Below are 27,768 nucleotides of genomic sequence, written 5' to 3' on the forward strand. Positions count from 1 at the left end.
GTCAGTAAATACAGTTCAGCGCTACATCCGTAAGTGCAACTTGAAACTCTACTATGCAAAGCAAAAGCCATTTATCAACAACAGCCAGAAACGCCGCCAGGCTTCTCTGGGCCCGAGCTCATCTAAGATGGACTGATGCAAAGTGGAAAAGTGTTCTGTGGTCCGACGAGTCCACATTTCAAATTGTTTTTGGAAATTGTGGTCGTGTCCTCCGGGCCAAAGAGGAAAAAACCCATCCGGACTGTTATGGACGCAAAGTTCAAAAGCCAGCATCTGTGATGGTATGGGGCTGTGTTAATGCAAATGGAATGGGTAACTTACACATCTGTGAAGGAACTATTAATGATGAAAGGTACATACAGGTTTTGGAGAAACATACGCTGCCATCAACAATTAGTGTCCTCAGTTCCCAAATGTTTACTGAACATTATCAAAAGAAAAGGTGACGTAACAGTGGTAAACATGACCCAGATTTTTTGGAACAGCCATAAAATTCTAAGTTAATGATTATTTGCTAAAAACAATAAAGTTCCATCCATCCATCCATTTTCTGAGCCGCTTCTCCTCACTAGGGTCGCGGGCGTGCTGGAGCCTATCCCAGCTGTCATCGGGCAGGAGGCGGGGTACACCCTGAACTGGTTGCCAGCCAATCGCAGGGCACATAGAAACTAACAACCATTCGCACTCACAGTCATGCCTACGGGCAATTTAGAGTCTCCAATTAATGCATGTTTTTTGGGATGTGGGAGGAAACCAGAGTGCCCGGAGAAAACCCACGCAGGCACGGGGAGAACATGCAAACTCCACACGGGCGGGGACGGGGATTGAACCCCGCACCTCAGAACTGTGAGGCTGACGCTCTAACCAGTCGGCCACCGTGCCGCCTAAAAAACAATAAAGTAGTGAATTCAATTAAATATAGGTCGAACATGGTTTGCAAATCATTGTATTGTTTTTATTTATGTTTAACACAACATCCCAATTCATTGTAATTGGTGTTTCATTAGGTGAGCCGATTTGTTTAACTGGACCCTGACCATATCAGTACTTGCCATGCAACGTTACACAATACTCATATACTTGCAAACATTTGGGTTTCTTATCAAAGTCAACATTGATGGGTCAAACGTCACTAGCACAAAGGCCGCAACCAATCCCCTACAAAAGGCAGCGATCCAACCGTCTCTTCTTTGGTCTGCTGCCATGTTTGTACGCGTCGCAGTTGTGTTGGTGATAACGGTGGTGGTCGTGCATTGCGGCCCTGCTCAGCTGCTGGACCGCCAGGCCGAGCTGGACGGCATCCGTGCGGCTGTGGAGGACCTGAAGACCGATAGACGAGGTGACGCTGCACTAACTGACTAGTCTGCACATACTCAGTGTGACTTGTTTCTCTGTGGTAACAGCCATGATGCAGCGTCTGGAAAGGGCCGAGAGGGAACTGAACGCAGTCCAAGGTATGCCCGGAAAATCTCCTTTTATGCTGTTCTGCCTCTGATACTATGTGAGAAATGTTGCGGCTTTGTGCAGTTAGATAATTACTTTCATTCAGTTACAATATCTTTCGACACAAAGGGGCTTACCCAGTGAGTCTTGGGTGTTAAACTTCACACTCTAGTTGTAGCTGCCCACTGATACTGATATTTCATCAGAGGCTGGGAAAAATCTATGAGAAAGCCATCATAGATGGCCAGTGTGAAAGCTTTTGACTATAGCCGCTTTTACACTGGCTTGCAAGTAAACCCAAACCTTGCTTGAACAGAAACTCCAAAGGTTGCCTTTGCTGCCTCCCTGGGCGGAAACGGCATCCAGAAGACGACGTCCGGAAACCGAGATCTGATCTACAGGGATGTCCTGACCAACGTCGGCGGGGCTTATAACGCAGAGACGGGTAAGCCCTCAGTCGCCACTATGACACGTCATGATGATCAACAACATTGTCCACGACATCCTCCAGGCACGTTCACTGCGCCCATTCGTGGCGTCTACTATGTCCGATTCACTGCCAATGCGCCCACTGACTTCACCATGAGTGCTGTGATGTACAAGAACGACGTCGAGATCCAGCTCATCGCTCACGAGCAGCCATCCGGCCAGGGCAGCGACACGGCATCCAACGGCGCTGCCCTGCTGCTGGAGAAGGGTGACAAGCTGAAGATGATGCTGTGGCACAACACACAGATCTGGGACAACAGCAACCACCACAGCACCTTCAGCGGATTTCTAATTTTCCCACTGTACGGAAATCCATTTGAGCATTCATTTGATATCCTTGATATACATCTTAAAGTCCATGTACTAGTAGAGGTTGAACCGATTAGTCGATACCACTTCGCAATGACGGTTAGCGCTTTAACTCAATCGGCAGTCCTGCGTTTCGGCACTGACAACATGGGGTACCACCAACGTGTGGAAATATTTTACTAAAAATTACACCAGTAGCACAATCACTTGCAAAATATGCTAACACCCCAAAACACCCGTATGATCAACTGCTTTTGCTTGTTGCCTCCAAAGGATTGATGAAGCTCCGATGGCGTTTGACATCGAGTCAGAGATGAAAAGTCTTCAGGCTTCAATGACACAGCTCCAAACAGAGAACACAGGTATTCCTTTTCTTTTTTTTCAACACAAAGTGTGTTGTTCAAAGCGGAACTAACCATTGCGTGTCGGCAGAACTCAAAGAACGATTGGAGAGCACCGAGATGGAGATGAAGAAGATGAGAGGTCAGTTTCGAATACTTGGTCATCCTGCTTTGTGCTACTGATGACTCGTCAAATATTTTGTGTTTTTTGTCGCTCTGTTGCAGATGTACCAAAGGTGGCGTTTGCGGCATCTCTAGGCGGCAACGGCCTCCAGAAGACCACGTCTGGAATGAAGAAGCTCCTCTTCAAGGACGTCCTCACCAACGTCGGTGAGGCGTACGACCCGGAGACAGGTCAGTGGTCCCTTTATTCCTTCGGCTGTTGGTCAGGGCCAGCGAAACATTCACTGCTTTTTTTATTTTCCAAACTAAATGAAAAAATGTCTTCAAAGAAATTGTATTAATTTAATGCCAACAGCCTATTCTCTTAATTTTTATGTTTTTGTCCTCCATCTTGTGCCTAGAAACTATGTTAAAGTGAGTTACAGATCTTCATATCAGAATCAGAATCATCTTTATTTGCCAAGTATGTCCAAAACACACAAGGAATTTGTCTCCGGTAGTTGGAGCCGCTCTAGTACAACAGACAGTCAATTTACAGAACACTTTGGAGACATAAAGACATTGACAAAAAACAATTGTACAAAAAGTCCTCTAGCACTTAGAGCAGTTCGAATGACTAATATTGCAATAGTCCGGTGCAATGACCATTGTGCAAAGGGCGCTGAGACTTCAAGGAGTGTATGCGGTTTAAAGTGACGAGTAGTGTGATAATCTGGGACAATGTTGGTTGTGCAAATGTTACAGATACTCCTCAATCAGTGTGCAAATGGAGCAGATGCTACTCTGGCATGAGTGGCCAGTATATGCAAATAGTGCAGCATGGCGAGACAACTACAGTGAGTGCACGAGTAATACATAATTGGCCCCACAGAAATGTGACAACGAACTCAAGTCAAAAAATTGCCAGCTTGTTGTAATGGAATTACAGGTTAGCTGTTTAAGAAGTTGATTGCAAGAGGGAAGAAGCTGTTGGAATGTCTACTAGTTCTAGTTTGCATTGATCGGTAGCGCCTACCTGAGGGAAGGAGCTGGAAGAGCTGGTGACCGGGGTGCGGAGGGTCTGAGAGGATTTTGCACGCCCTTGTCTTAGTTCTGGCAGAGTGCAAGTCCTCAAGGGTGGGTAGGGGGGTACCGACAATCCTTTCAGCAGTTTTGATTGTCCGTTGCAGTCGGAGTTTGTCCTTTTTTGTAGCAGCACCAAACCAGACTGTGATGGAAGAACACAGGACTGATTCGATGACCGCTGTGTAGAACTATCTCAGCAGCTCCGGTGGCAGGCCGTGCTTTCTCAGAAGCCGAAGGAAGTACATCCTCTGCTGGGCCTTTTTGAGGACGGAGTTGATGTTGGTCGCCCACTTCAGGTCCTGAGAGATTGTAATTCCCAGGAACTTGAAGGTCTCGACGGTTGAGACAAACATAGTGCTTTACCACCATCTTGTGGCATCTTGGTGCCAAGGAACTACTGTATATTGAAGTGAGGTGAGAAGTTTTATTTTGACAAAAGTAGAACTTAGCCACAATCTTGTGGTATGTAAGTGCCAATGAAGTATGTTGAAGTTAGTTGAAAGGCTTCATTGAGACAAAAGAAGTGTTTTTCCACCATCTTATGGCATTTTGGTGCCAAGGAATTGTGGAAGTGAGTTGAAGAGCTTCATTTAGACAAAACAAGTTCTTTAACAGGCGGCACGGTGGCCGACTGGTTAGAGCGTTAGCCTCACAGTTCTGAGGACCTGGGTTCAATCCCCGGCCCCGCATGTGTGGAGTTTGCATGTTCTCCCCGTGCCTGCGTGGGTTTTCTCCGGGCACTCCGGTTTCCTCCCACATCCCAAAAACATGCATGAATTGGAGACTCTAAATTGCCCGTAGGCATGACTGTGAGTGCGAATGGTTGTTTGTTCCTATGTGCCCTGCAATTGGCTGGCAACCAGTTCAGGGTGTACCCCGCCTCCTGCCCGATGACAGCTGGGATAGGCTCCAGCACGCCCGCGACCCTAGTGAGGAGAAGCGGCTCAGAAAATGGATGGACGGAAGTTTTCTTGCCGCCCACATATGGAACGTGCTGACGACTTGACCCTCCTAGCTTAGCGTCGCCAGAGGCATGCAACCCAAAAGGGCGCGCATTCTATCTACCTATTCATACCTATGTCCCACATGTACGTCTCATGGCATATTTGTGGCAATTTCAATTTTGTGCTTGAACTGAGCAGTCCCCCCATAGAGTATATTTATCAGTTCTAAAGCATCTTCTTTTCGCCACTGGCTGTTTCCTCTTTTCTCCACCATTGCCTGCTGCGCGTGTCTGTTTTTTTTAACAATTGTGACGGTCTTCACCTTTTGATGACATATAGGTCAGATGAGCGCAACTTGAGCCTGCACTGGCATCGGATAATTATCCAATTTATATCCACATACGAAAGAGGCCTGAGCCAAATTTGAAAAATTACAATTGTACTGTTCACATTGACATGAAAAAAATCAGATACGTCACCTTGGGAAAAAACATTGGAACTGACCTGTTGTGCGAACATAGCCTCAGTGCCAAGAAAGTTATAAAGTGTTTTTTTTTTTTTGGGGGGGGGGGGGAATTCCTCATGCTGATCACTGGTTCCTGTGATAGAAAACATTCCTTCATGCTTGCTAACCTCCTCCAGGATATTTCACGGCACCCGTACGCGGCGTTTACTACGTCCGATTCACCGCCAACGCGCCTACCAACTTCCCCATGAGCGCCGTGTTGTATAAGAACGACTTAAATGTGGAGCTCATCGCCCACGAGCAGCCATCAGGCGAGGGCAGCGACACGGCATCCAACGGCGCCACACTGCTGCTGGAGAAGGGCGACAATCTCTCCCTGTATTTGTGGCACGACACTCAGATCTGGGACAACAGCAACCACCACAGCACCTTCAGCGGATTCCTGCTCTTTCCCCAGTGATTGCCGTGCCAGGCCTCCTTCACACACTCACTAAAAATTCAATAAAAATCCATAAAAGTTGATCTTTTGTGTTTGGCTTTCAACTTCTTGCTCTGGTGAAGATATTATTATTATTATCATTGTTATTATTAATAGTTTCAGTTTGCAAAAACACAGCTTCACATCGTGTTTGGTGTACTTACTACCTAAAAGCAAAACTAGTCCCCCTACAGGTGTGGCGGGTGATCAGCTTATGACTGATGATAGCCTTGGGGCTAATACCGGACTGACGCTGGCCTTCATGCAAACACCACAAACAACAGACCAGGAAATTTCTCATTTCAGGCCATCCAGCTCTAAAACCTGCAGCATAAAAACTGTTTTCATCTGACCAGTATTGCACTATTTGGGTGTCATTTTTAAGTGCAGGTCGATGAGGCGGCGTTGTATCAGAAAAAGTTAGTTGTTCCTGAAACTATTTAAAAACGAGAAAGAGAGCCATAAATGATGTGACCGTCAAATTTCGTGTAAATGAGCGCAATTGTGAAATAACAATTTGGCAAAAAAGGGTTTGCTCACAGACACTTTAATACCTCAAAAGTGATTACTTTTTTGTAAGTCTATTTTCTCTAGGATGTACTACAATTAGGTGGAGTATCTAATGAAGTACAGATCTGATCATCTGGTTACCAATTTAGAGGTTTATATAAACGTTACAAAGTGTTTAATGCGTAAAGAGAACTGAAGTGATCCAATAATCCACCCGGAAAAAAGACAAGACCAGCCAGTCAGCTTCTTGCGTCAAGTAAACGACCTCATGTTGGTGGTCTTACTTCCCAAAATGTCGCCTAGATTCGACTCACCAGCAGAACTTGAAGAGGATCTTCTCAAAGACCAGGATGGGCCCGGTGCTGCCCAGGATGGTGAGCGGCTGACCCGCAAATACAGAGTAAGCCATGCCCGTCATTGACGCCCCAAACAGAGATTCAATGGCGCTCTGCGACACACAGACAGAAACATAGGATGTCTCGGAATGATGATATCACACAGGGCTTTTCCATGTGAAACCCAGACCCTGGCTTGAAACCCAAACCACAGCTTGAAACCCTAACCTTAATTTGAAACCCCACCCAGTTGGGACCATTACATGAAACCCTAACCCTTGTTTGGAGCCCTATTTGGAAACCCCAAATGTGGATTGAAACCTCCATGGCCTAAAACCCTAACCATGATTTGAAACCTTAATTTGAAACCCTAATGCTAATTTGAGACCCTAAAAAGACAAGAGTGAGCAAAATGTAAAACCCCAACCCTGGCCTGAAGCCTTACTTTGAAACCCTAATGCTGGCCTGAAGCCATAATTTAAAACCTTAAATCTGTCTTAAAGCCTTACTTCAAAACCCTAGCCCTGACTTGAAGCCCTACTTTAAAACCCTAACCCAAGCTTGAACTCCTAACCATGGCCTGAAGCCCTACTTTGATACCCTAATCCAGGCTTGAAACCCTAATTTGAAAGCCTAACCCTGTCTTGAAGCCCTACTTTGAAACCCTAGCCCTGGCTTCAAGCTCTATTTTGAAACCCTAACCCTCTCTTGAAACCCTAATTGTCTGTGTGTGTGTGTGTGTGTGTGTGTGTGTGTGTTTCTTACGATGTTTCCGTGGGTGGCTTCTCCCAGCAGGCCTCCGAAGGTGATGACGGGCGACATGCAGGCACAGTAAAGGAAAAGGATGGAAGCCAAACACTGTAGGCTTAGGGCATCTGTCACATCACTGAGCAGGAAGGGTGCCTTCCTCTGTATGTCCTTGACCAGACCGCCAAATAGCCTGACAAATACACATGCGTGTGGAAAGCCATTTGATGTGTTTCTAAATACGTGTGTTTGAAGATAATTGCTTGAAAACATGTGAAAGACTGAGAATTACATTGCACCGAATTGTGGAGGTATAGTATTAAACTGTTTTTAACCATTTCAGTTAACTTGATTTTTTTGGGCCGTGGCTAAAACGGTGCCTAGTGACGCACTTTGGAGTCCGCCATGCGTCACCCCTCTCCCACTATACAGTATAAGAACTTTGTTCACATTAGTGATTATCCAGTGCAATTGTGACGTGCAGTTAGCTAGCCAGCTATGCCCGCACTCCGAAAATGCATCTTCCCTTCAGATAGTCCACTGGCGTGGCCACTTTAGAGTGCCTCATTATCAGCCATGAGTGTATGCACATCGTGGAGAGAGAGGAGAAAAAGCAAGAGGGGGGGGCGGGGAAATTAAAGAAAATTTGGCTTTGACTGCCAGCCTTCAGGTTGCCGTTGCAGCTTTAGAGCGCCTCGTTGTCAGCTGTGTGTGGACTGGTGCTTCGGGCTTTAGAGCACTTCGTTGTCAGCCGTGAGTGTGCGCACGTCACGCAGAGAAAGGTGGAAAGAGTGAATTAAAAAAAAAAAAAGGTTAAAATTCACGACGCGACAGCCAGCCTGTGGACAGGGGCTTTGCGCTAGCATAGCCGCTTTAGAGTGCCTCGTTGTCGTGGCGTGGAAAAGCCCCGTAAAGACCTGGTAGAGATACTGTATATTTCAGCCACCAGAGGCTTTAAGCAGATATACTGTATTCAAACAAACAATTCAGCACATGAATAGAATGACTAAGGTGCATTCGTAGAATGGCTGTCAAACTAGTAATGTTTCTTTCACCACTGCTGCCACTTTTGGCCTACTAGTTGCAGATCAAGGATATTGAATAAATGCTCAACAAAAAGCTCAAACGAAAACCGGACTAGTACATGTACCTTAAGGTGGGTATCATGGATATGGAATATATGATAAAACCATGAGGTGATGTTTCCACACACAAGCTAGCCACACGTTGATAACACGGCTAACGCTGACCTTCCCGTCCTCTGCAGCTCTGGTCCAATGTCATGCTCCACTACATTGATGTCACAGCTGTGGATGGAGCTATTCGGGGCAGAGGGAGTCTTCCTCTTTTCCTGCAGAGTCAATGTTAGCATTCTTAGCTTTAGTATTTGACCTGCCAGTCACTTAACCTACCTTGAAACCCTAATTTGAAACCCTAAAAATGGTTTGAAATCTTACTTTGAAATACTATACCTGTCTTGGAACCCTCATTTGAAAGCTTAATCCTTGTTTGAAATCTTAATTTTGGAACCCTACTTTGAAACCCTAACGCACGCTTGAAACCCTAATTGGAAACCCTAATCCTGGCCTGAAGTCCTACTTTAAAACCAAACCGTGTCTTGAAGTGGATTGTAACTTACTGTTGAAAGTTTGTAAGCCTAAATTCCAATTCTAATCTTGGCATAAAAAAAATTATTTGAAACCCTAACCCTGGTTTTAAACCCTCATTTGAAACCCTAACCCCATCTTGAAACCCTTTTTTGAAATCCTAACCCTGGTTTGAAACCAGAAGCCTCATTTTAAAACCTGCTTTGAAACCTAACCCTGCCTTGAATCCCTACTTGGAAACACTAACCCTGGCTTTAAACCCATAACTCTTGTTTAAAATCCTAATGCTGACTTGAAACCCGAATTTGAAACCTTAACCCTGGCTTGAAGCCCTACTTTGAAACGCTAACCATGGTATAAAACACTACCAACATATGTAAAACAGTTGATATTGTTAGTATTAGCATTTAGCCTGTGTGTCCATTGACCTGAGAGGGGACGTTCTTGGGCGGTTCGATCCGGATGCTGGGATCCCACTCGCCAGGTGGGAGCACGGTCACTTGATCCAGGAACTCATCCAGTCCTGACAGCAGGTCTTTGCGGTCCTTAGCCTTGTAGGCCACATCATGGAAGATCTTGGACAGAGCCACACAAACGTTTTAAAGACTGCTTCTAACTCATGTGAGCTTCTAAACTCGCACCTCGTCTGTCATCAGCGTTGCCATAGAGCGTCCAATCTCGTGGTACTGCAGACCTTTTCCGAAAGGACCCAGCAGAAGGAAGAGGAACCTGATTGGCAGAGGTGGGAGGGAAGTCACTTAGTGGAAGTCTAAAGTCGTAACCTTCAAAATTCAAGGAAGTACTTTGGCAAGTTAAGTCATCACTTGATGTAGCAGACATGCTCCCCGCAACCTGAGGCGTCACAGTGACTCCCCACGGCTTGATAAACTGCATTCTTCCAAGCGGCCCTGCTGTGAGACTACTACAAGAAGATGCCTAGTAGACCCTAAACTAATTAACATCTACCGTAGAAATCTGAACTCCCAAGCATCAAAGCCCCCCAGATGTTTCCACCGGACCATCTGAATAGGAAGAATAGGAACCATTGCTGGGACAAGGCAACACCCGCTGGCGTTGAGAGGAACTGCAAAGCCGAACCGGGGACTCTCATTTGATGTTTAACCAAAGGAAAATTTCTGTTTTTATATTTTATGAACTCTGCCAAATTATTCCAAATGTATGCCTTGATGTCTGTGTCAGTGTGTCAACTTCACAAGCGCAGCTGCGAGATTTTAAGAACTGTTTCTCTTGATTTGACTCCAAGCAGCATGAAATGTGATTTGAACCATAAGCAGTTGATTTGCCAAGACTAAAGTAAATAGTCACTTGCTAGAGGACTCTGCATCTTTTTGCACAATTGTCCCAAAAAATAATAATAATTGTACCGGCATTACTAGATAACTAGCAACCCTTTATTGCTCAGCGACTGTTTTTCTCAGTGTCTTTATGTCTCAAAAGTGTTCTCTGTCAATTGACTGTGTGTTGTTGGCTTCGCGGCTCATGAAAACGACTAGCCTATGACGAGTACATTAACAATGTTTCCATAAAGCACACCAGCGGTAAATTTTGATACATTTTAAAACTTTTCAAACATTTTCAAGCTTTTTTATATTTATTTACAATAACTTTGTACTGTACTAGGTGATTTAGGCCACACAATTAAAATTAAAAACATGAATCGTAATATGGGTGCCTATGGCAAAAAAAAAAAAAAAAAAGTGCTTCAATATACCGGACAATCGGCTATGACGGATGACACCCCTCTGCCCCTTTTAGTCCGTTTCATCAAGGTTCCATTGTATCTACATTTCATCATGTTTTGTTATCAGTTTGTTATTTGTGTAAAGAACAAATACATGGTTAATTGCAAAATAATTATCTATGGTTTCAATACACTTTCTTAGAACATCCAAGGGTCCTGTTGATCCATTCATGCATATGTAAATTGTTATATTACTTTGAGAAAGTAATTGAAATAGTTACACTACTATTACATTTTCAACAGCGCAACTTGTAATTGTAACCAACTACATTTCCAAAGTCATCTTCCCAACACTGCCTATCAAACACAGCTGATAAAGTTCCAACCAGTCCACAGGCCAAAGAGAAATAACATACATGAGGGAGGCCCTCAAAACCTGTGGTCACCCCAGCTGGTCATATGTGAAAAGTGCATCAACTTCCAGAAGGGACAAGAGCAGGGTGACAGATGCAACAATATTATCACTCCATATGTATCAGGTCTGACTGAGAAACTCAAAGATTTTCAAACAACACAACATTCCGGTACACTTCAAACCTGGTAACACCCTGAGACACCCCATACCTGGAAAAGCAATCTGGTGTATGCGGTCAAGTACAGTGAGGAATGCACAGATACTGTACATACAGTACACTGAGGAAACCCAGGAAACTCTTTAGGTCAAGGCTCAACTGTCTACCTGCACCTCCAAGAGAAACAGCACTCTTTTGAGGACAAAAATGTGCATATTTTGGCCAATGGATGTTTTGGCCAAGCAAGTCCTAAAATTGGCAACTTGAGTCAAGTCATGTGACTCGAATACCCCATCTCTAATCATTGGACAGGACGGGGATCAGAATAGGTTGTGTTGTGCGCCCTTCCACCTAAGAAAGAGAGCAAGCTCACCTGGTGGGCACGGGCACCTGGGTGAGTCCGGAGATGAGCACGGCGGGCGCCAGGCGAACGAAGGCAACGATGGGCTGCTCCAAGAAGTCCACTTCCCCCACCAGCACGTTGGAGGCTTCGGCGCCAGGAGGAATCTTCTTCATGAAGTCCATGTCCACCTGAAGCGCACGTGAAAAGCTGCAGTGACCACCCAGTGAACCCCCACATAGTCGTGGTTCAGCATTTGCAAATTCGCCAATTTTTTTAACCTACCCTATCCATTTTTGTGCTACAACCAAACCAATTAGTGTTACCTTGGCACCGTGTTTGTGCCAAGGAACTGTGCTGAAGCGAGTTGAGGAGCTTTATTAAGACCAAGGGTGACCAAAGAGACAGATAGGGCAGGTAAACAGCCGCAGATGAGGTAAAAAAATAAATACAAAACTTCTGCATATTCAGTTCAGTATTCACGAATACCCCTATTTGCGGATTTTTGGGGGAACCTAACCTTCATTATTTACTGCCAAAGCAACATCTTGTAGCAACTTGGTGCAAGGGTCGTACTGTATGTTGTAGTGACTTGAGGAGCTGCAGTTAGAACAAGGGTGGACAAACAGACAGATCGGCCAGGTGAACAGCCGCAGATGAGGTAAAAAAAAAAGGCTAAAATATGTAAAATGGTTTATTTTGGTAATAAAATAGTTGATGAGCATTTTTAAATGTTAGTATTTATAATCAATGTAATTAGAATTAATTTAGGAAATATAAAGAAATTAGAAATATAGTTAAATGTATACGTATGTGAAATTGTTTATTTTACAAATATGTTTTTATTATTTATAATTAACGAATTATTTAATAACATAAATAAACACATTTAAAGTAACCAATTATTTAAACAGATAAATGAATAAAATGAATGAATACATTGTAATTCATTCATATTGTGAAAAAGTTGCTGATGAATGCAACAAATATTACTGTGAAGTGAGTTGAGGAGCTTAATTTATAAAAGTAGTGCTTTGCTGCCATCTTGTTGCATCTGTAGTCAATTCTAAATCTTTTTAGACGTGTCAATTGCTGATTTTGGGGGATACACTGTAAACGCAAAGGGGTGTTTCACCTTGCTGAAGTCAACTGCACTGTTTTCACAACTGCCTGGGTTGATGCCACCTCCTGCCCCTTTGCTGGCGTCCAGGTTCCCAGGAGCCGACTGAGGGGACGTCAGAAGGCCTACTGGAGCAACAAGAAGCTTCACGTCACATTAGGTGGCTGTCATGAAGTTGCTGGAACTTCTTGTTTGTTTTGGATTTTAAAGAGAACATATGGAAAATTGAATTGTATTACAAATGCAGAGTTGTCCCGCTATGTCCGTTTGCGCCCCTGCTCCAGTGCGGCTTTTTAAGTGATCATTTTTTATGGGTTTTTAACAGTATACAGACAGGCGTGAATTGAGAGGTGCACACTTTCAGTGTCGTACCACGTTCAAAACAGGGCCCCCCTTCTGTGAAATATCATAGCAGATTTTTGACGTTTTAATATTCGTTGTTTCCACAGGGCAGAGATAATACTGTATATGCTTATACAGTAAGTAATGTTATATACTCTGTATGTGTTGCTGTGTGTTTAAGTAGTACTTTTTTTTACTATAATTACCGTAAGAGGTATGTTAATTTTGCGTTTTGCATTATAAATTAGCATTAAGCTAGCAGACTTTCGTAAACCGAAATTAGCTTTTCCCATTATAAATTAACATTAAGATAACGGATTTTCTCAGCCGAAATCTCGTACATGGTTTGGTGGACCATTTTGGTGTGCAAGTATACAATGTTTAATTCTATTTTGTGAGTCATTTTTTAATATGGCATCCAGATCATGGATTTTCACTTATTATGGGTGGGTCTTGAACGTATCCACTGCGATAAACTGGTTGAAGGTATTATGAACCCAGGCGCTCACCATTGTGTTCCAGTAGATGAGGGTCGGAATGCTTCTTTCCTGTGTCTGTGAAGGATCGTACCAGTGGGATGCGCTTGCTCAGCCTTTTCTTGATCTGATGGCGGTGGCGCTTCAGGATGGCTTCCCTCACCTTGTCCTGGACATGCTCGTCCATCTGACCGGATGCCAGCATGTTGTCAATCACCATGTCTGTAAAACATCATGAGTTGTTTCTCGAGGTGCTACCCGGCAACACGTGTGGGCAGTGGTATGAACTGTGAAGTAATGAAGTACAAATACTTACTGTACTTAAAGAAACAGTGGCCAAATTAACTTGATTGTATTTGATTTTTCAGGTATCTCGACTTTGCTTGAGTTGTCAACGTCCCATATTTGCTGATCGGTAGTGACAAATTTGTTGATTTTATGAAGTACATTTCAGAGTCGTGTGTAAGCAGATATATTTTCACAGCTCAATCGTGTAGATACATTTAGGCATAAGAATTATGCTAGATGAAGGACCATCCCCTTTACCAGGTCGAATAAATGCTATTTGATTGACAGTTGACAGTTGAGCGCGGTGTTTTCAGCGTATTCAGCAGCCACGGCCACGGCTTTCAAGCGATCAAATCATTTTATATACTTAGCAATTTATAAACATGCAAATTTGTCAGGGTTTACAAGACTCTTGTGTGGTCTGTCAAATTTTGAGGGCCCTTATTGTCACCTTCCACTGACTTTTAAGTAAAGGAGTCAAATCAGTTCTACTTTCTTTACACATGTACAGAGTGTGAGTACTTTTGCCATCTCTACATGTTGGTGTCCTGATGGCGTGCTGACCTGCGATCTGTTCGATGGCGTTGGCACGCATGTCGAGTATGATGGTGCCATTCATGATGCACGCGCGCAGCTCAAACAGGCTGTGCAGCGACAGTGAGCCCACGTAAGGTTTACTCCAACGCTCACCGCCGTCCTCCACGTCTTCTTCGAACTTCAACCACCTGCACGCACACGAGACACACACGGGCCACATGAGACGCTTCGTTGGAGATGGTGTGCATAGACAGGAAGTGACATCACTGCCTCTTCACCTGGCTGTCTCCTTCCACTCCAGGACTTCTCCGTCCCTGAAGGCCAGCTCGTCCAGTTCGCTGAAGAGTTGGTGAGGGACGTGCTCCTCGTTGTTGTCTTCCATGCCCAAGATGAACTGCACCCTCTGCGAGGGCGTGTCTAGAGACAGAGGGGAGGGCTGTGCGATCAAGCCACCCATCCATCCGTTTTCTATACTGCTTATCCTCGCAAGTGTCACGGGTGAGCTGGAGCCTATCCCAGCTAATTTGGGGCAAGAGGCTGGGTACAAACTGGACTAGTCACCAGCCAATCACAGCGGAGAAAACCTTTTAAATACTTCTCTCACACGGCAAAGCAGAATTTTTCATCGTGGGTCCAAAAATGCAGAACCACAATAAAAAAATATATATATATATATATATATCTGTATATCAAGTAATGGAGTGAAACTATGGAACAGATCGAGTGTGAAGGTGAAACATTGTCATAGCAACAACCAGTTCCAAAATAAATACAAACAAATTACCTTTACAAAACATGAGGAGGAAGTAGTATCAATATAAATAGTACATCAGTACATCATATAGTACATCAGTACATCAAATCAAATCAAATGTATTTATATAGCACTTTTCATACATTAAAATGCAACACAAAGTGCTTTACGGAGTTTAAAAAAAAGACAAATAGCAATAGACAAGAACCCACCCATCCCATCACCCCATATAAACGCAAAATACACCCACACGAACACAAACACCTGCACATATACACGCACACAGTGACTAATAGTGTAGAGATATGACAAGGCACTGAGTAGTCATTATTATTATTAAATAGTATTATTTTATTTTTTTTTATTAAGATCCAATATACCGCTCTTACTGATTATAATCATTTGTATATTTGTGTATATATTAATATTTCCAATTATTGTTACTCTATTACTATATTACTATATTGATGTTGTATAGGTTTATAAGGAGGTAGAGATAGTGTTAGGAGTAAAAAAGTTCTACTTCCTCCTACTCTTTTTCAAACATGTATAATTTCATAATTTCGAACATGTAATTTCATTTTTTTTGGTCAAATCTTGGTTCTTTCGTTGTTTTTCTGTTACTTTTTTTTTATTTATCACACGTTTAAAATAAAGAACTCAATTAAACAAAACTCACACATACCAGAAAAACCTCTTGCACTCACCCAAAAAAACTCTTCACTCACCAAAAACTCTTAGTCACCAAAATAAAAACTCTCACACCCACCAAAAAACATCACACACACCAGAAAATGTTTCATTCACAATAAAGGAACACACACATAACTCTTACACACCCAAAAAAAATAATTCTCACATGGAACAAAACTGACACACCAAAAAATGCTCACGTGCCAAAAAAAAAAACCCTCACATACATGCACCCAAAAACTCTCATATGCACCAAAGAAACCCCTTAGACTCAACAACAAAAAAATGCTTAATCACCCAAAAAAACTCACACTTTACATTAACATTGAATTGGGATTTCTGTTATTTCTATGGAAGTTGATGCAAGTTAATGCCTGGGGAAAAAAACTATTGAAAGCACAAAACGTGATTTGATTAAGGTCATTTTCGTTTGCTTGTTCAATAAACGAACGGGAGGAAAAGTGTGACAAAAATTGCAGATTTTACTTGAAGGTGATATCGCCCAGGCCTACCGTAAGAAGGCGGCTCGCAGGCATCCTCTTGCTCCGGGCAATCCTGCTTCCGCTGCTCATGTCTGTGTCCCCGGTGGCGGTGACGCCGTCGGCTGTGTCGGCCCAATGGCACATGGATGCTGACGTAGAGCGCCCTGTGACCTGATCGTCAAACATGGCTGAAAAGTCAAAATGGACTAATTCGTCTTTCGTGAGAAGAAGACGACAGTTCAAAGACTCACTTTCTAGCTCCTCTTCTTCAAAGTTGGTGTACAGGGTGGAGCTCGTGTTCCCTCGGTCCAGCAGTGCTTCCTCCTCCTGCCACAACAAAGTGATGCCACAAGACGATGCCAAAAGCCCTGTCTTGGTGCCAAGGAACTACATACAGTGAAACCTCGGTTCACAAACAATACGTTCCGTGATTCCGTTTGCGAACGCAAACGTTCGCGAAACGAGATATTGTTTTCCACTGAAATGTATGGAAATGCAATGAATCCGTTTCAGTCGCAGAACGAAGTTGTATTTATATTATTTTTATTGGTGTGTAGTTAAAATTAAATATTGTACAATATTGAAATACAGTAGTACCTCGTTCATTCATTCATTCCAACATGACAGACAAAAATCTGCGAAGTGGCAACCATAAATGTATTTTATTATTTATATTTATTTAAAGATGAATCACCCCACACACACACACTTTCATCACCTATACTCTGATAAACACTTCCTATTACCGACCATCCCATCAATTTTTGGAGTAACCACATACAAACTGATTTTGCACAATACAAATACAAAATATGCATGTGAAGTGCATTATTTTTTCCATTTGGTGCTGCCATTTTGACTGGAGGATCTGTGATAATGAAATTAATCATAGAAGAAAGACAATTACACCTTGTGTGTTCAAAATAATCAAACTGCCTAAAAGAAGGCCCAGCAAGCTTAATGCTAACATACAAAGGAATACACTATTGAAATGCTAACGATTAGCAATGATCGTTGCGGTTTTGGAACACTTTGACAATGGATATTTGAACACAAAAAGGGTGGAGCAAAACATGTAGACATAAAACATCAAAATACACACAGGCATACTGTAGTTTCTATTTCCTCTATGAAAATTACTAATATCTATGCAGCTTATTGAGTCACAGTACAGAGAATACAGCCAAACGAAGACAAGCCTCTCTGTTTGCATGACTGTATTGTATTGCCTCACATTGCCAAGACAGGCACACCACAAAGCACAATGCATTGAATTGAAGCACAGTTATGATGCACAAAGTGTTTCATTCTTCTACGTTCTATTTAATTATGTTAATACTCTGTGTTTTATAAAGTACATTACAGAATGCTAGTTTTTCTAACATATTAGAGGTTTTTTTTTTTCCAGGAGGCTGGAACAGATTCATGGCATTTCCCTTCATTTAAATGGGGAAAGAAGATTTGAGACATGAGTGTTTTGAGTTACAAGCATGGTCAATGAATGAATTAAAGTTGTAGCTCAAGGCACGACTGTATATGCCACAAGTTAGCGGCAAAGCACTACTTCTCTCTTAGACACTAACAGGGTTTGGACCTGAATAACTTTCACTTTGTCAAAATATACATTTCAGAGTCTGTACTTTCAGTATCACTTTTAGGAGTTGAATCAGCACTTTTTTTTTTTTTTTTTTTTTTTTACACAATTTATATTCAGGTACATCGCGTGAGAACTTTGGCACCCTCTGCTATTCACTCTGCTCGTTGAAGTCCAGGCTTACTCCACACCAAATTCCATACAATAATTTGAAGTATCAGACTGAGCAGAAATTAAAACCAAGTGATGGAAAAGATTCAGGCCGAATGTAAGGTGAGTGAGTACAGATGTCGTTTTTGTCCTTAAAAGACACTCTACTGTTAAGCTGAGACCGTTTTGGGCAAGTTTTTAGAATTTGCAGCTCTCTTGAGGGACTGCATGGATGCGCGCGAGGCAAATTCACTTCCTGGAAGGAACGTCAACTTAATTATGGTAGACTGTTGTTGCTGTTCTAAATTGACTATTCACCGTTAAGAGTTAAGTGTCTCTTTCCAGAGAGTCTCCATAAGTGCACAAATTAATTTAGTTGAGTCTTTAATGAGGGACACTTGAGTACGAGTGCCGCCGTCTTCGGCGCATCTTCGACGGGATGAGATTAGCTATTCTGCGTCTGGGTCTGCCTTAGCAAAAAAAATAAAAATAACAACAACTAACTTACTGATGTCAGCAAAGGCCTCATCTGCTCGATCACGTCCTCTGCCATTTTCGAACTCCACTCTGGGCACGTTCAAAACTGATAGCGAAAGGTCCGCAAGCCGCTTCTCTCCTCCGCCGCCACACAAACGTCAACTGTGAGACACGCCCCTATCTCTTGAGTGACGTGTCTCTTCGCCAGTCACAGCACAAGGGGGCGACGAAAGTTGTGAGGGGTGACGGATGTCAAAACCACCGAGCCATCCTAATTGCGGGTGAGCTGGAGCCATTCACTGTTGACTGGATAACAGGCGGGCTACACTGTGGAAGGGTTAGTGATTTTCTGTCGTAGTCGAATCCTGTGAACGTGTGATTTTACACGCCAAAATCGAGGAACATTTTCATCTTTTTCAGCACCACAGAAAATCTCATCTGAATTTAAAATTTTGGAAATCAAGGTGGTAAAGGAAATTCCCAGCAACGTAATCTGAAAAGGACAAGGATTAAGTTACGCGAAACAATGGGAAAACGCGATTTTGGTGGACCTCTACTAAATCCACGTGCCCGAAATCCGGCACAGAAAAGTAAAAAGAAAATGGCAACCATTTTTTCAGATTTAGTAAAATACCCAGTGGTGGTTCTATTGGGGGCCCCTGTGCCCCCCTTAAATCCCCCCCCCCCCCAAAAAAAACCCCAAACACCCCGTCCCCCATCGACGAAATGCAATTGAGAAAAAAAATTGCAGACAAAAATCAAATGGACTCAAAATGTTTCAGACAGCACCTGCACGTCCCCTCACGCTTAGTGGTACATAGCCCTAACGTCTTAGGTCTGGTACATACATATGGATTTTTCAAATCTTAAAAGATGCTTTATCTGTGACAGACCCCACACATAAAGATGAAAAAAAAAAATCTGGTATTTAACAGTTTTGGTCATCTTGTCTGGGGTGTGCGCCGATAATCTCAACACAAAACACCGCACACATAAAGACTCTGTTCCACCACCGTTCTCGAAATCCCTCATCCTAACCCTTTCCACTGGAAATGCTTAACATGTTGCTGTGCATATGGTCCATTACAATGGTAGAGATGGCTAAATTTCCCGAACCAAAATGCACAATGAGATCACAAACACTAACACCATTCTCATGCTTAGCTATTACAGCTAGTTCTACAGTATACAGGAGAAAATCCCACAGAAGCACATGTGGAGCATTCAAACTCCACATTGGAGTGCCGGTGCCCAGATTCGAACCCAGAATCTCAGAACTGAACTGTGAGACACACTTGCTAACCAGTAACTATCATGTTGCCTTATTTATCCATTCATCCCCCATGACTAAGGTGTTATAAAACAATGAATAAAATAAAACAATGTGTTAAACCCCCTCTGCCCCTCCAGCATTAATTCCTTAGCAGGGAAAAAAAAGAGTCCTAAAATCAACAATCCTTGATGTGATATTAGTGACTGATGTGGTTTGGCTGTTTGAAGTGCTTATCTGTGATTAGCACCTTCATATTAGTGCTTCCCTCACACTGCCATGATGAATATTCTTGCACACTCACACCATTGTTGTGTGCACAAAGCTGCTCTACTATCAGTCACACTTTATTATAAAAGCGCAGCACAACACACGAGACCCTCGCCTTCAAAGTCTCACAGTTTCGAGATGTGACCTCTAGTTTGACCCTACACATGCAGTATCTGTATAAACAGGTATGTGTATAAAACTATATTGAATGATGGTTTTATATTCATAGTAAGTTAATTGAATTGAATTAAGAGGTTTAACTCAGAAGAGCTTTAGTGTAGATATTTTGTGCAAGCCTTGAGAATTGCTTTGAAAGGCATTAAAGAGTCACATTGGCGCCAAGCAAACGTCCTACTTTGCCTGACATACGCGCGCCTCCGTGTTTGTTTGTTTGGAGGCGAGAACTGCAGTGTGGAAGAGCCCACGACCGAAAGACAAGGTAAGACCACAACATTTTACGTTCTTCGAACAGGAAGTGTGACAGGAAACAACAGATCAAACTGATATTAAAAGGGGCGTGATGTAAAAGTGACTTGCCAGCATGTTAGCTTCATTGAAGGCAATGAAACTGTCAATACGTGTGAACGTCAGTGTGAATGGTTGTTTGTCTGCCTGACGTTGACTGGCGACCGGTCCAAGTGTACCCCACCTCTTGCGCAAAGACAGCTGAGATAGATTCCAGCCCACGCGCGAGTCTACTGGGGAGAGCCACGACAGAGAATGGATGACTGGACAAGTACATTAAATGAATACATTTATATCTGAACAAATGGATCTTTGTATCCCTCGATTTTTGTTTTATTTTCAGAAAGGAACACAATAGCAAAATCTAGTGGCCATTATAAGAAGTGCATCACTGTGATTCAGGGGCATCGCTAGGTTTTGATGTTTGGGGGGGCAGACCCAAACTTTAAAAAAAAAACACTTATTTAGCCCAAAACCTAATTGTTAAGGGGTGTGTGTGTGGGGGGGGGGGGGGGTATTTTGTGGAGACAAATACTTGTTTAAGTGGGCTAGAAATCGGTTTTAGGGGGGCTAGGACAATGAACCTTCGACAATATTACCATTATTTTTGGGGGCGCTTGAGAAATATTTAGGAGAGCTTGAAGCCCTCCTAAAATAGGCCAAGCGATGTCACTGCTGTGATTATTTTGGCTCCTCAGGATGTATCCTGCAGATATGCTTCTCCTGCTGAAGGGGGCGACAGAGCCAAGGAAGTTCAAACATCGGTTGAGTCTGCATTGCTATGACAACCCCTTGCCAAGTTTGTTGACATGATAGTGAAGAACTCTGATGTTACTCGTGATCAATGTCCACATTTCCATGAAGCCATGAGAAAATTTGTATTTTGGGGCTCCTACCTATTTCTGACAATAATATTGATTATTTATCATTCTTACACTTACTGTAAACCTATTGCAGGAGTGACACTACAAGAGTGGACTGAGGTTGATTTACACAACATCCCAAGTAATAAAGTGGGATACTGAATATCATCTAGGCCAACTAAAAAGACCTAAATAAACCTACATACTATCATAATTATGTATTGACTCTAAAAGTGTCTATAACGGCAACAGCATTGTGCTAAAATATTAAATAGTGCAACAATATCACTTATGTAAAAACAACTTGAAAAACTAATTAATTTAAATTTTAAAATACGTTCCATATCCACCCACGATAGCTGAAAATTCACGATATAGTGCGACCATATAGAACATTTTCTTTATTTTGTTTTGTCCCTCCCACACACTTTAAGCACATTTAAATTTATTATAGAACACAAACATTAAAACACACTTTTTAAAGTATTCCTTTTCTCACTCTCTCACTGTCCAAAAAATGGGAGACTCATATAACATCACTTTGAGAGAAAGGAAAAGAAGACTCTTGCTCGCGCAGTTCTCTAAATAAGGTAAAGTGTGCTTGTGTCAGCTATTTGTCACTCAAATTTGAAGTTTACTGTAAAACTAACACATGAAATAAAAGACAACTAAAGGTATATTTAAGCAACAAAATGTTCAACCAAACCATATACTTGCGAGATGAGTTGAATTTGTTCTGTGACCACGTTCGTATCGTAAAACAATTGTGTCTTAAATCATCTTTCCCCATTGAATTGAACGGAAATGTGATTAATCCGTTCCTGCCCGCTCAAAAAAACAACCAAATGTGTTTAAATGTTTTTTCTTGATTAGAAAAATTGCTCTCAACAGTATTGTACTATATAAAAACACACAGTAATAATGTTTGCTCTCCACATAGCCTGCACACACACAAAACTCTAAGCACAAAACATAACTCTATTATTAACTCTATTATGTATATATCATGTATTGGCTTTCCTTGTATTTCTTTTGTGGGCTCTATTGGTGGTTGGAAAACCAGCTTAATGGCACATTACCGCCACCAAAGGTTATTTTCCTTCCACTGAGAGGAAATCAATGTGAACTGATGGTGGCCAGATGTTGTGAAGTATATTGCCGCTGTCTAACGGTGGGGGTCTGAAGCACACTCATGTCAAATTCGGCCAAGCGAAAGCTCATACCTCGAAACCCTCGTAAATACAGGCACTCATATGGCAGGGCATCACTGTAATAACGAAAATCCGCTATAGCGTAATGCTAATATATAATGTGAAATGTCACAAATGGGTTTACAGAAATTAACATAGATGTTATGGTAATAATAAACGTTCAGACAGCTGCTATTTTACCACACACAGAGCAGCAGCACATGCAAGAAGAGCATGCAACAACACTCACCGAAATATTTATTCCCTCTGCTCTGTGGGAACTCTTTGTGGGAGATTAGTTGAGGGCCTCATCTGCCTCTTCTTGCTGTTAATTACGTAGCATCTCTTCCAGTAGACCTCAGTGCTGCCTGGCATGCTGTGGCACAACCTGGTGCCACACTGAAGAGTGTACAACTCTAAAAAATAATCGCTTCATATATATGGCGGTGGTCCACTGAACTTCAAACTCTGTTGACTGTTAATTGCTTTTGGGGGTCCCCTATTGTTAATGGGGCCCTAAACAGGTGCCTAACTCACTTATGTTTTGGGTTCCAAGACGTGGAGGAACAAACCTCTGTACTCCTTTCCCAGGTGTCCAACGTGCGCACACACACATACACCCACCCACCCACCCACACAGACACACACACACACACACACTGTTCTTACCCTAGAAGGCTGATTAAAGTATGTGTCCACATCCAGAGTGCCCCCTCATCAACATTATGTTCTCCCAGAAGGCCTCTTCCTTGGTGGACTCCTCGTACCCGGGCTGGGCTCTACTGGAGCTCCTCGGTACCGCCGTCCTCCACCGTCCCGGCCTGCTCCTGCCACTCATCCCACAGTCGGAGTTGGCCTCCTGCTTCGTGGTCAACGCCATACCAGACATGGGCAACTTTGCCATAATCCTGGTCCACAGGGACATCACTGGGGGAGTCCGCGTGGGCGGCGGCCCACCAAAGGACCGCATCTGGCTACCACTCATGGGGACTGACTACGTCTCCACAGTGGTGAACCTAACCTTGGACAACAACGCCATATGGCACACCTCCGACAAGATGGCCGTGTACTATGTGGGAGAAAAGGGTGATGTCCTTTTTGGGAACCCGGCACCCGCCGTCAGTCAAACCTCAGGTAAGAACATCAGATGTTTAGGGTTAGCTCTCACTCAGATTACTAGAATCACATTCACTACTGAAACACTCTCTCTTGCACAACTGAAACACTCACACACTCCTCAAAAATTATTCACTCACACACTACCAACATGCTCTCACACTCATGACTGAAACACTCACACACACAACTGAAACCACTCTCACACCACTCAAAAATGATTCACTCACACAGTACTAACATGCTCTCACACTCACTACTGAAACACTTTCACACACACTACTAAAATGCTCTCACACCACAACTAAAAGGCTTTCACATACACTACTGAAGTACACTACTGAAACACTCAACACGCACTGCTGAAACGCTCACACACTCAGTCCTAAATCCAACTAATGAAATGCACTACTGAGAAAGTATTCACTCACACACTACTGAAATGATCTCATGCACCATTAAAACATTCTCACATGCTTCTGAAAAGTTATTCACTCACACACTCTGATGAAATCCTCTTACACACACACTGCTAAAACAATTCCACAGACAGTACTGAAACCCACTTTCACACACAACTGAAACACATTCCTGAAGATCTATTCACACACACACACACACACACACACACACACACACTAATGAAACCCTCTCAGACATGATGAAAAAAAACCTCACATCACACAAACTACTGAAATTTTTTTCGCTCACGTCTTCATCTGAAATGCTCTCACACAAGCAAATGAAACACTTTCACACTACTGAAACACTCTCTCCCAATCTACTGATACACTCCTTGCCAGATTACAGAGGTTTGCGTCCTGTCACCTGACGGATTGGAAATTGGTTCAGAGACTCTAGGCTGGCATTGCTTCCCTGTGCAGTAGATGCTAACAAATTAGCATGGCTAAAAATACAAGTAACATGTAGCACTCAGAAAGGTAGCTCTATTGCTAAGCTAGCACGACTAATAATAGACACGACTGAAATGTTCTCACACCGGACTGAAAATATTTTCATACACATTGATGAAACGATCGCTAAAACACACTACTGTAACGATCGATTACGCATCACTAAAACACACGCTACTAAAACACTGCCACACACATAGTATTGAAACTCACAAGCTATTGAAATTTTTTTAATTCACATGCACGACTAAAACACTTACACGCTCTACTCTTTTGTAGTCTTTTCAGTTTTTTGTAGTTATTGTTGTCTTTTCATAGTCTTCTAGTCTTTTTGTAGTATAGACTTTTTGTAGTCTTTCTCTTAGCTGTTTATTGTCTCGTAGTCTTTTTGGAGTCTTTCTTCTCTAGTCTTTTCGTGAGTGTGTGTAAGATGTGGAACCAGTTAACTGCATTCGTATGTTGACATGGAGCAGTTAACCACATTAGCAAGAAAACATTAGTATGTTGACATGAAAGCCGCAAGTATGACAAATGACAAAAGACAAAAACATTGTCTTTTTGACATCTTTGAAATCTTTTTGTTGTCTTTTAGTCTTTTATTGTGTTTTTGTCATCTTTTTGTAGGGATTTGTATCTTTTTGTTCTCTTGTAGTATCTTTGTAGTTTCTTCTTTTAAGTATTTTGTAACCTTTTTTAACTTTGTGAAATCTTCTCCATGCTGTGGCCATGCTTACAGTTCGTACTTAGCGAGGTAGCTCTATTGCTAAGCTCATGCTAATGATAAATTAATGAAATAATTACTGCCCTGCGACTGACTGGCGACCAGTCCAGAGTGTAGTTCGCCTCTCGCCCGAAGTCAGCTGGGATAGGCTCCAGCGCCCGCGACCCCAACCAGGATAAGCAGATTAAATAATTAATGAATGATAAACCTGTGATGTGAAAAACATGCCTGTTAGAATTTAGCAAGCCTGGCTAGCGATAAAAACTCGTGCTGTGGGTGTCTGTCTTCTTCGCTATAATAAAAAGGTAGTAATGATTCAAGTGACCAGGAGGTGGCAGCAGACACAAAATCCAAACTTTAGTGGACTTTGTTCCAAATATTTAAAATTCCAAACGTTCAAAGTGGGGATAGCGGTTCAGGGCGGCGCACGGGGGTTGGAGGGAGTCGCTTCCACAAGAGGGCCCCCTTAGGCACCAGCCATACCCAAATCCCCACCAACATGGTTACCTTGGACCCCAGAAACAGAACCAGGAGCAGAATAAGATGGGGCGGTGCCCCATCCTTGAGTGGGGGTGTATGAGGGGGCAGCAGGCATAGGGTGGCCTTATCTTTCCCGAGTGGGTTGGAGGCAGAGCATGTGACCTGCCATCCGGGTTCGACATCCTGGAGCCGGCTGACGACAAGGTCGCCGGTCAGATTGAGGGGTCCCGCTGTAGAAACTTCCAGCGGGTGGTCGGGGCGCAGCCACTGGATATCGGGTGGCGGCGAGCCCTCCGTTCGGCACTCAGCTGTGTAGCTTAAGTCTTCCCTGGCCACCACCCGCAAGGACAGGATGTTGGGTGGCGCTGTGTTGGGCAACACAAATATGAGGAAGGCTGCCCTCTTCCAAGTGGACCCTTTGTTCAGTACTCACCCTCCACCCTCAGCCGGGTCCCCAAGTTGTCCTCCACGCTCTTGTGATCTCTTCCCTCCACTTCCAGGCCGCAGTAGTAGCGCCCACTGTCCCCCAGGGTGGCGTCATTTATGCGCAGGGACAGATCGTGCTGGCGAGGTTCGCCCTCCAGCCGGTATCGTGGGTCCTGCTGGGGCCCGGGCACACAGGCAGAGGCCCCCGCCTTACTGGTGCAGTGGTAGAGGACGGTGGTCCTTTGACTGCCAACCAGACGCCAGTGGACCCGCACTGATGCATGCTGGGAATGCCGTGGGTGGCTGAAGGTGCAGGGCACAACCACTGGGTAGCCCGCCAGGCCGCGCACCTCCGCCTGCATGTGCACTGCCCATGTACCATCCTCAGAGCTCCAAACTGTGGGGAGAAGGCACACTCTTACGTATATGGGCTCACTTACATTTCGTGTACATTAATTTTGTACATAAACACGTGAATATGAGTGTGTGAACAAATAAATACAAGAACACAAGACATGAACATGAATATCAAAACATGAAAATTAAAATCAACATGAGCACTTGATGGTGGCACGGTGGACGACTGGTTAGATCGTCTGCCTCACAGTTCTGAGGACCGGGGTTCAATCCCCGGTCCCGCCTGTGTGTTCTCCCCGTGCCTGCGTGGGTTTTCTCCAGGCACTCCGGTTTCCTCCCACATCCCAAAAACATGCATGGTAGGTTAATTGACAACTCTAAATTACCCGTAGGTGTGAATGGTTGTTTGTTTCTATGTGCCCTGCGATTGGCTGGCAACCAGTTCAGGGTGTACCCCGCCTCCTGCCCGAGGATAGCTGGGATAGGCTCCAGCACGCCCACGACCCTACTGAGGAGAAGCGGCTCAGAAAATGGATGGATGGATGAGCACTTGACCATAATATGAATTTATGATCACATGAACACGGGAATATCAACACTACATGAATGTATGGACACACAATTGAAACGCTCACACACTGCTGAAACACTCAAACACTACTGAAACACTGTCACACACACAAACACTCACACACAACTGAAATGCTCTCACAACCACTGCAAAAATGCTCTCACGCCACTACTGAAATATTCTTGCACACGACTGAAATGCTCAGAAACACTATAAACAAATGAACACATGAATATGAACACTTGATCATTATCTTATCTCATCTGTCATTTACATTATGTCACAATATGCGTGCGAGTGTGTGTATGTGGTGCAACTCACCTCTATTAGCAGCAAACAACAGGACGCAGAGCAACACCTCCATGATGGAAGAGTGAGTGAGTGAGCGAGTGTGTGTGTGTCTGTCTGTGACTGTTGATGTTTTTCCAGTGTGTTTGTTTTATTTTAAGGAAGTTTTTCTTGTCTGCTGGGGGGGGGGGGGGGGGGGGGGGGGGAGTGTAGAAACGCAACAAATGCCACAGGAAGTTATGAGGTGCCGTATAGGCTAAAAATAAAATGTATCTTACATTTACCAAAAAACCCTCTAACTCATCATTAAAAACTCTCACACTCACCAAAATCCTCTCACATTCAACACAAAGGCTCTCAATCACCAAAATAAAACTTCTCATACACAACACAAAACCTCTCACACTCGTTGCAAAAACTTCTCACGCTCAACAAAAAAATCTCACAGGTGAC

At 43.3% G+C, this 27,768-nt stretch overlaps 3 protein-coding genes across 7 annotated transcripts in view; 1 reads left to right on the forward strand and 2 right to left on the reverse strand.

The window, feature by feature from the left end:
* LOC133479658 (sodium bicarbonate cotransporter 3-like) overlaps positions 1-18,938 on the reverse strand; it is a 30,448-nt gene extending 11,510 nt beyond the window's left edge. For 3 of the 4 annotated variants that reach the window (XM_061776905.1, XM_061776904.1, XM_061776902.1), the window contains exons 1-13: positions 18,416-18,938; positions 16,415-16,490; positions 16,194-16,334; positions 14,513-14,651; positions 14,262-14,422; positions 13,443-13,631; positions 12,607-12,719; positions 11,505-11,662; positions 9,499-9,586; positions 9,286-9,432; positions 8,501-8,601; positions 7,269-7,443; positions 6,483-6,616 (exon numbers count right to left, since the gene is read on the reverse strand). In XM_061776905.1, the coding sequence (XP_061632889.1) occupies positions 6,483-6,616; positions 7,269-7,443; positions 8,501-8,601; positions 9,286-9,432; positions 9,499-9,586; positions 11,505-11,662; positions 12,607-12,719; positions 13,443-13,631; positions 14,262-14,422; positions 14,513-14,651; positions 16,194-16,334; positions 16,415-16,490; positions 18,416-18,460 (1,667 nt within the window). In that variant the 5' untranslated portion in view covers positions 18,461-18,938. The remainder of the gene's footprint in view (positions 1-6,482; positions 6,617-7,268; positions 7,444-8,500; positions 8,602-9,285; positions 9,433-9,498; positions 9,587-11,504; positions 11,663-12,606; positions 12,720-13,442; positions 13,632-14,261; positions 14,423-14,512; positions 14,652-16,193; positions 16,335-16,414; positions 16,491-18,415) is intronic. The other variant, XM_061776903.1, reaches the window with a different exon arrangement.
* Positions 1,181-5,702, forward strand: LOC133479659 (heavy metal-binding protein HIP-like). Its single transcript, XM_061776907.1, has 8 exons — positions 1,181-1,339; positions 1,404-1,454; positions 1,760-1,888; positions 1,955-2,234; positions 2,515-2,603; positions 2,674-2,724; positions 2,808-2,936; positions 5,357-5,702. The coding sequence occupies exons 1-8, from the start codon at positions 1,204-1,206 to the stop codon at positions 5,638-5,640; spliced, it is 1,149 nt and encodes a 382-aa protein (XP_061632891.1). The 5' UTR covers positions 1,181-1,203; the 3' UTR covers positions 5,641-5,702.
* Positions 18,939-24,689: 5,751 nt separating the features above from the next.
* Positions 24,690-27,445, reverse strand: si:dkey-11p23.7 (V-set and Ig domain-containing protein). 2 transcript variants are annotated; one of them, XM_061777826.1, is made up of 3 exons: positions 27,349-27,445; positions 26,107-26,496; positions 24,690-26,038 (listed from the first exon to the last, which is right to left on the reverse strand). In XM_061777826.1, the coding sequence occupies exons 1-3, from the start codon at positions 27,389-27,391 to the stop codon at positions 25,590-25,592; spliced, it is 882 nt and encodes a 293-aa protein (XP_061633810.1). In that variant the 5' UTR covers positions 27,392-27,445; the 3' UTR covers positions 24,690-25,589. The 2 variants fall into 2 exon arrangements, with proteins under 2 accessions (XP_061633810.1, XP_061633809.1); XM_061777825.1 differs by lacking the exon at positions 27,349-27,445 and adding an exon at positions 26,843-27,097.
* Between the last annotated feature and the right edge of the window lie 323 nt (positions 27,446-27,768).

The sequence above is a fragment of the Phyllopteryx taeniolatus genome, chromosome 6 (assembly GCF_024500385.1).
Source record: "Phyllopteryx taeniolatus isolate TA_2022b chromosome 6, UOR_Ptae_1.2, whole genome shotgun sequence".
NCBI classification, from domain to species: Eukaryota; Metazoa; Chordata; class Actinopteri; order Syngnathiformes; family Syngnathidae; genus Phyllopteryx; species Phyllopteryx taeniolatus.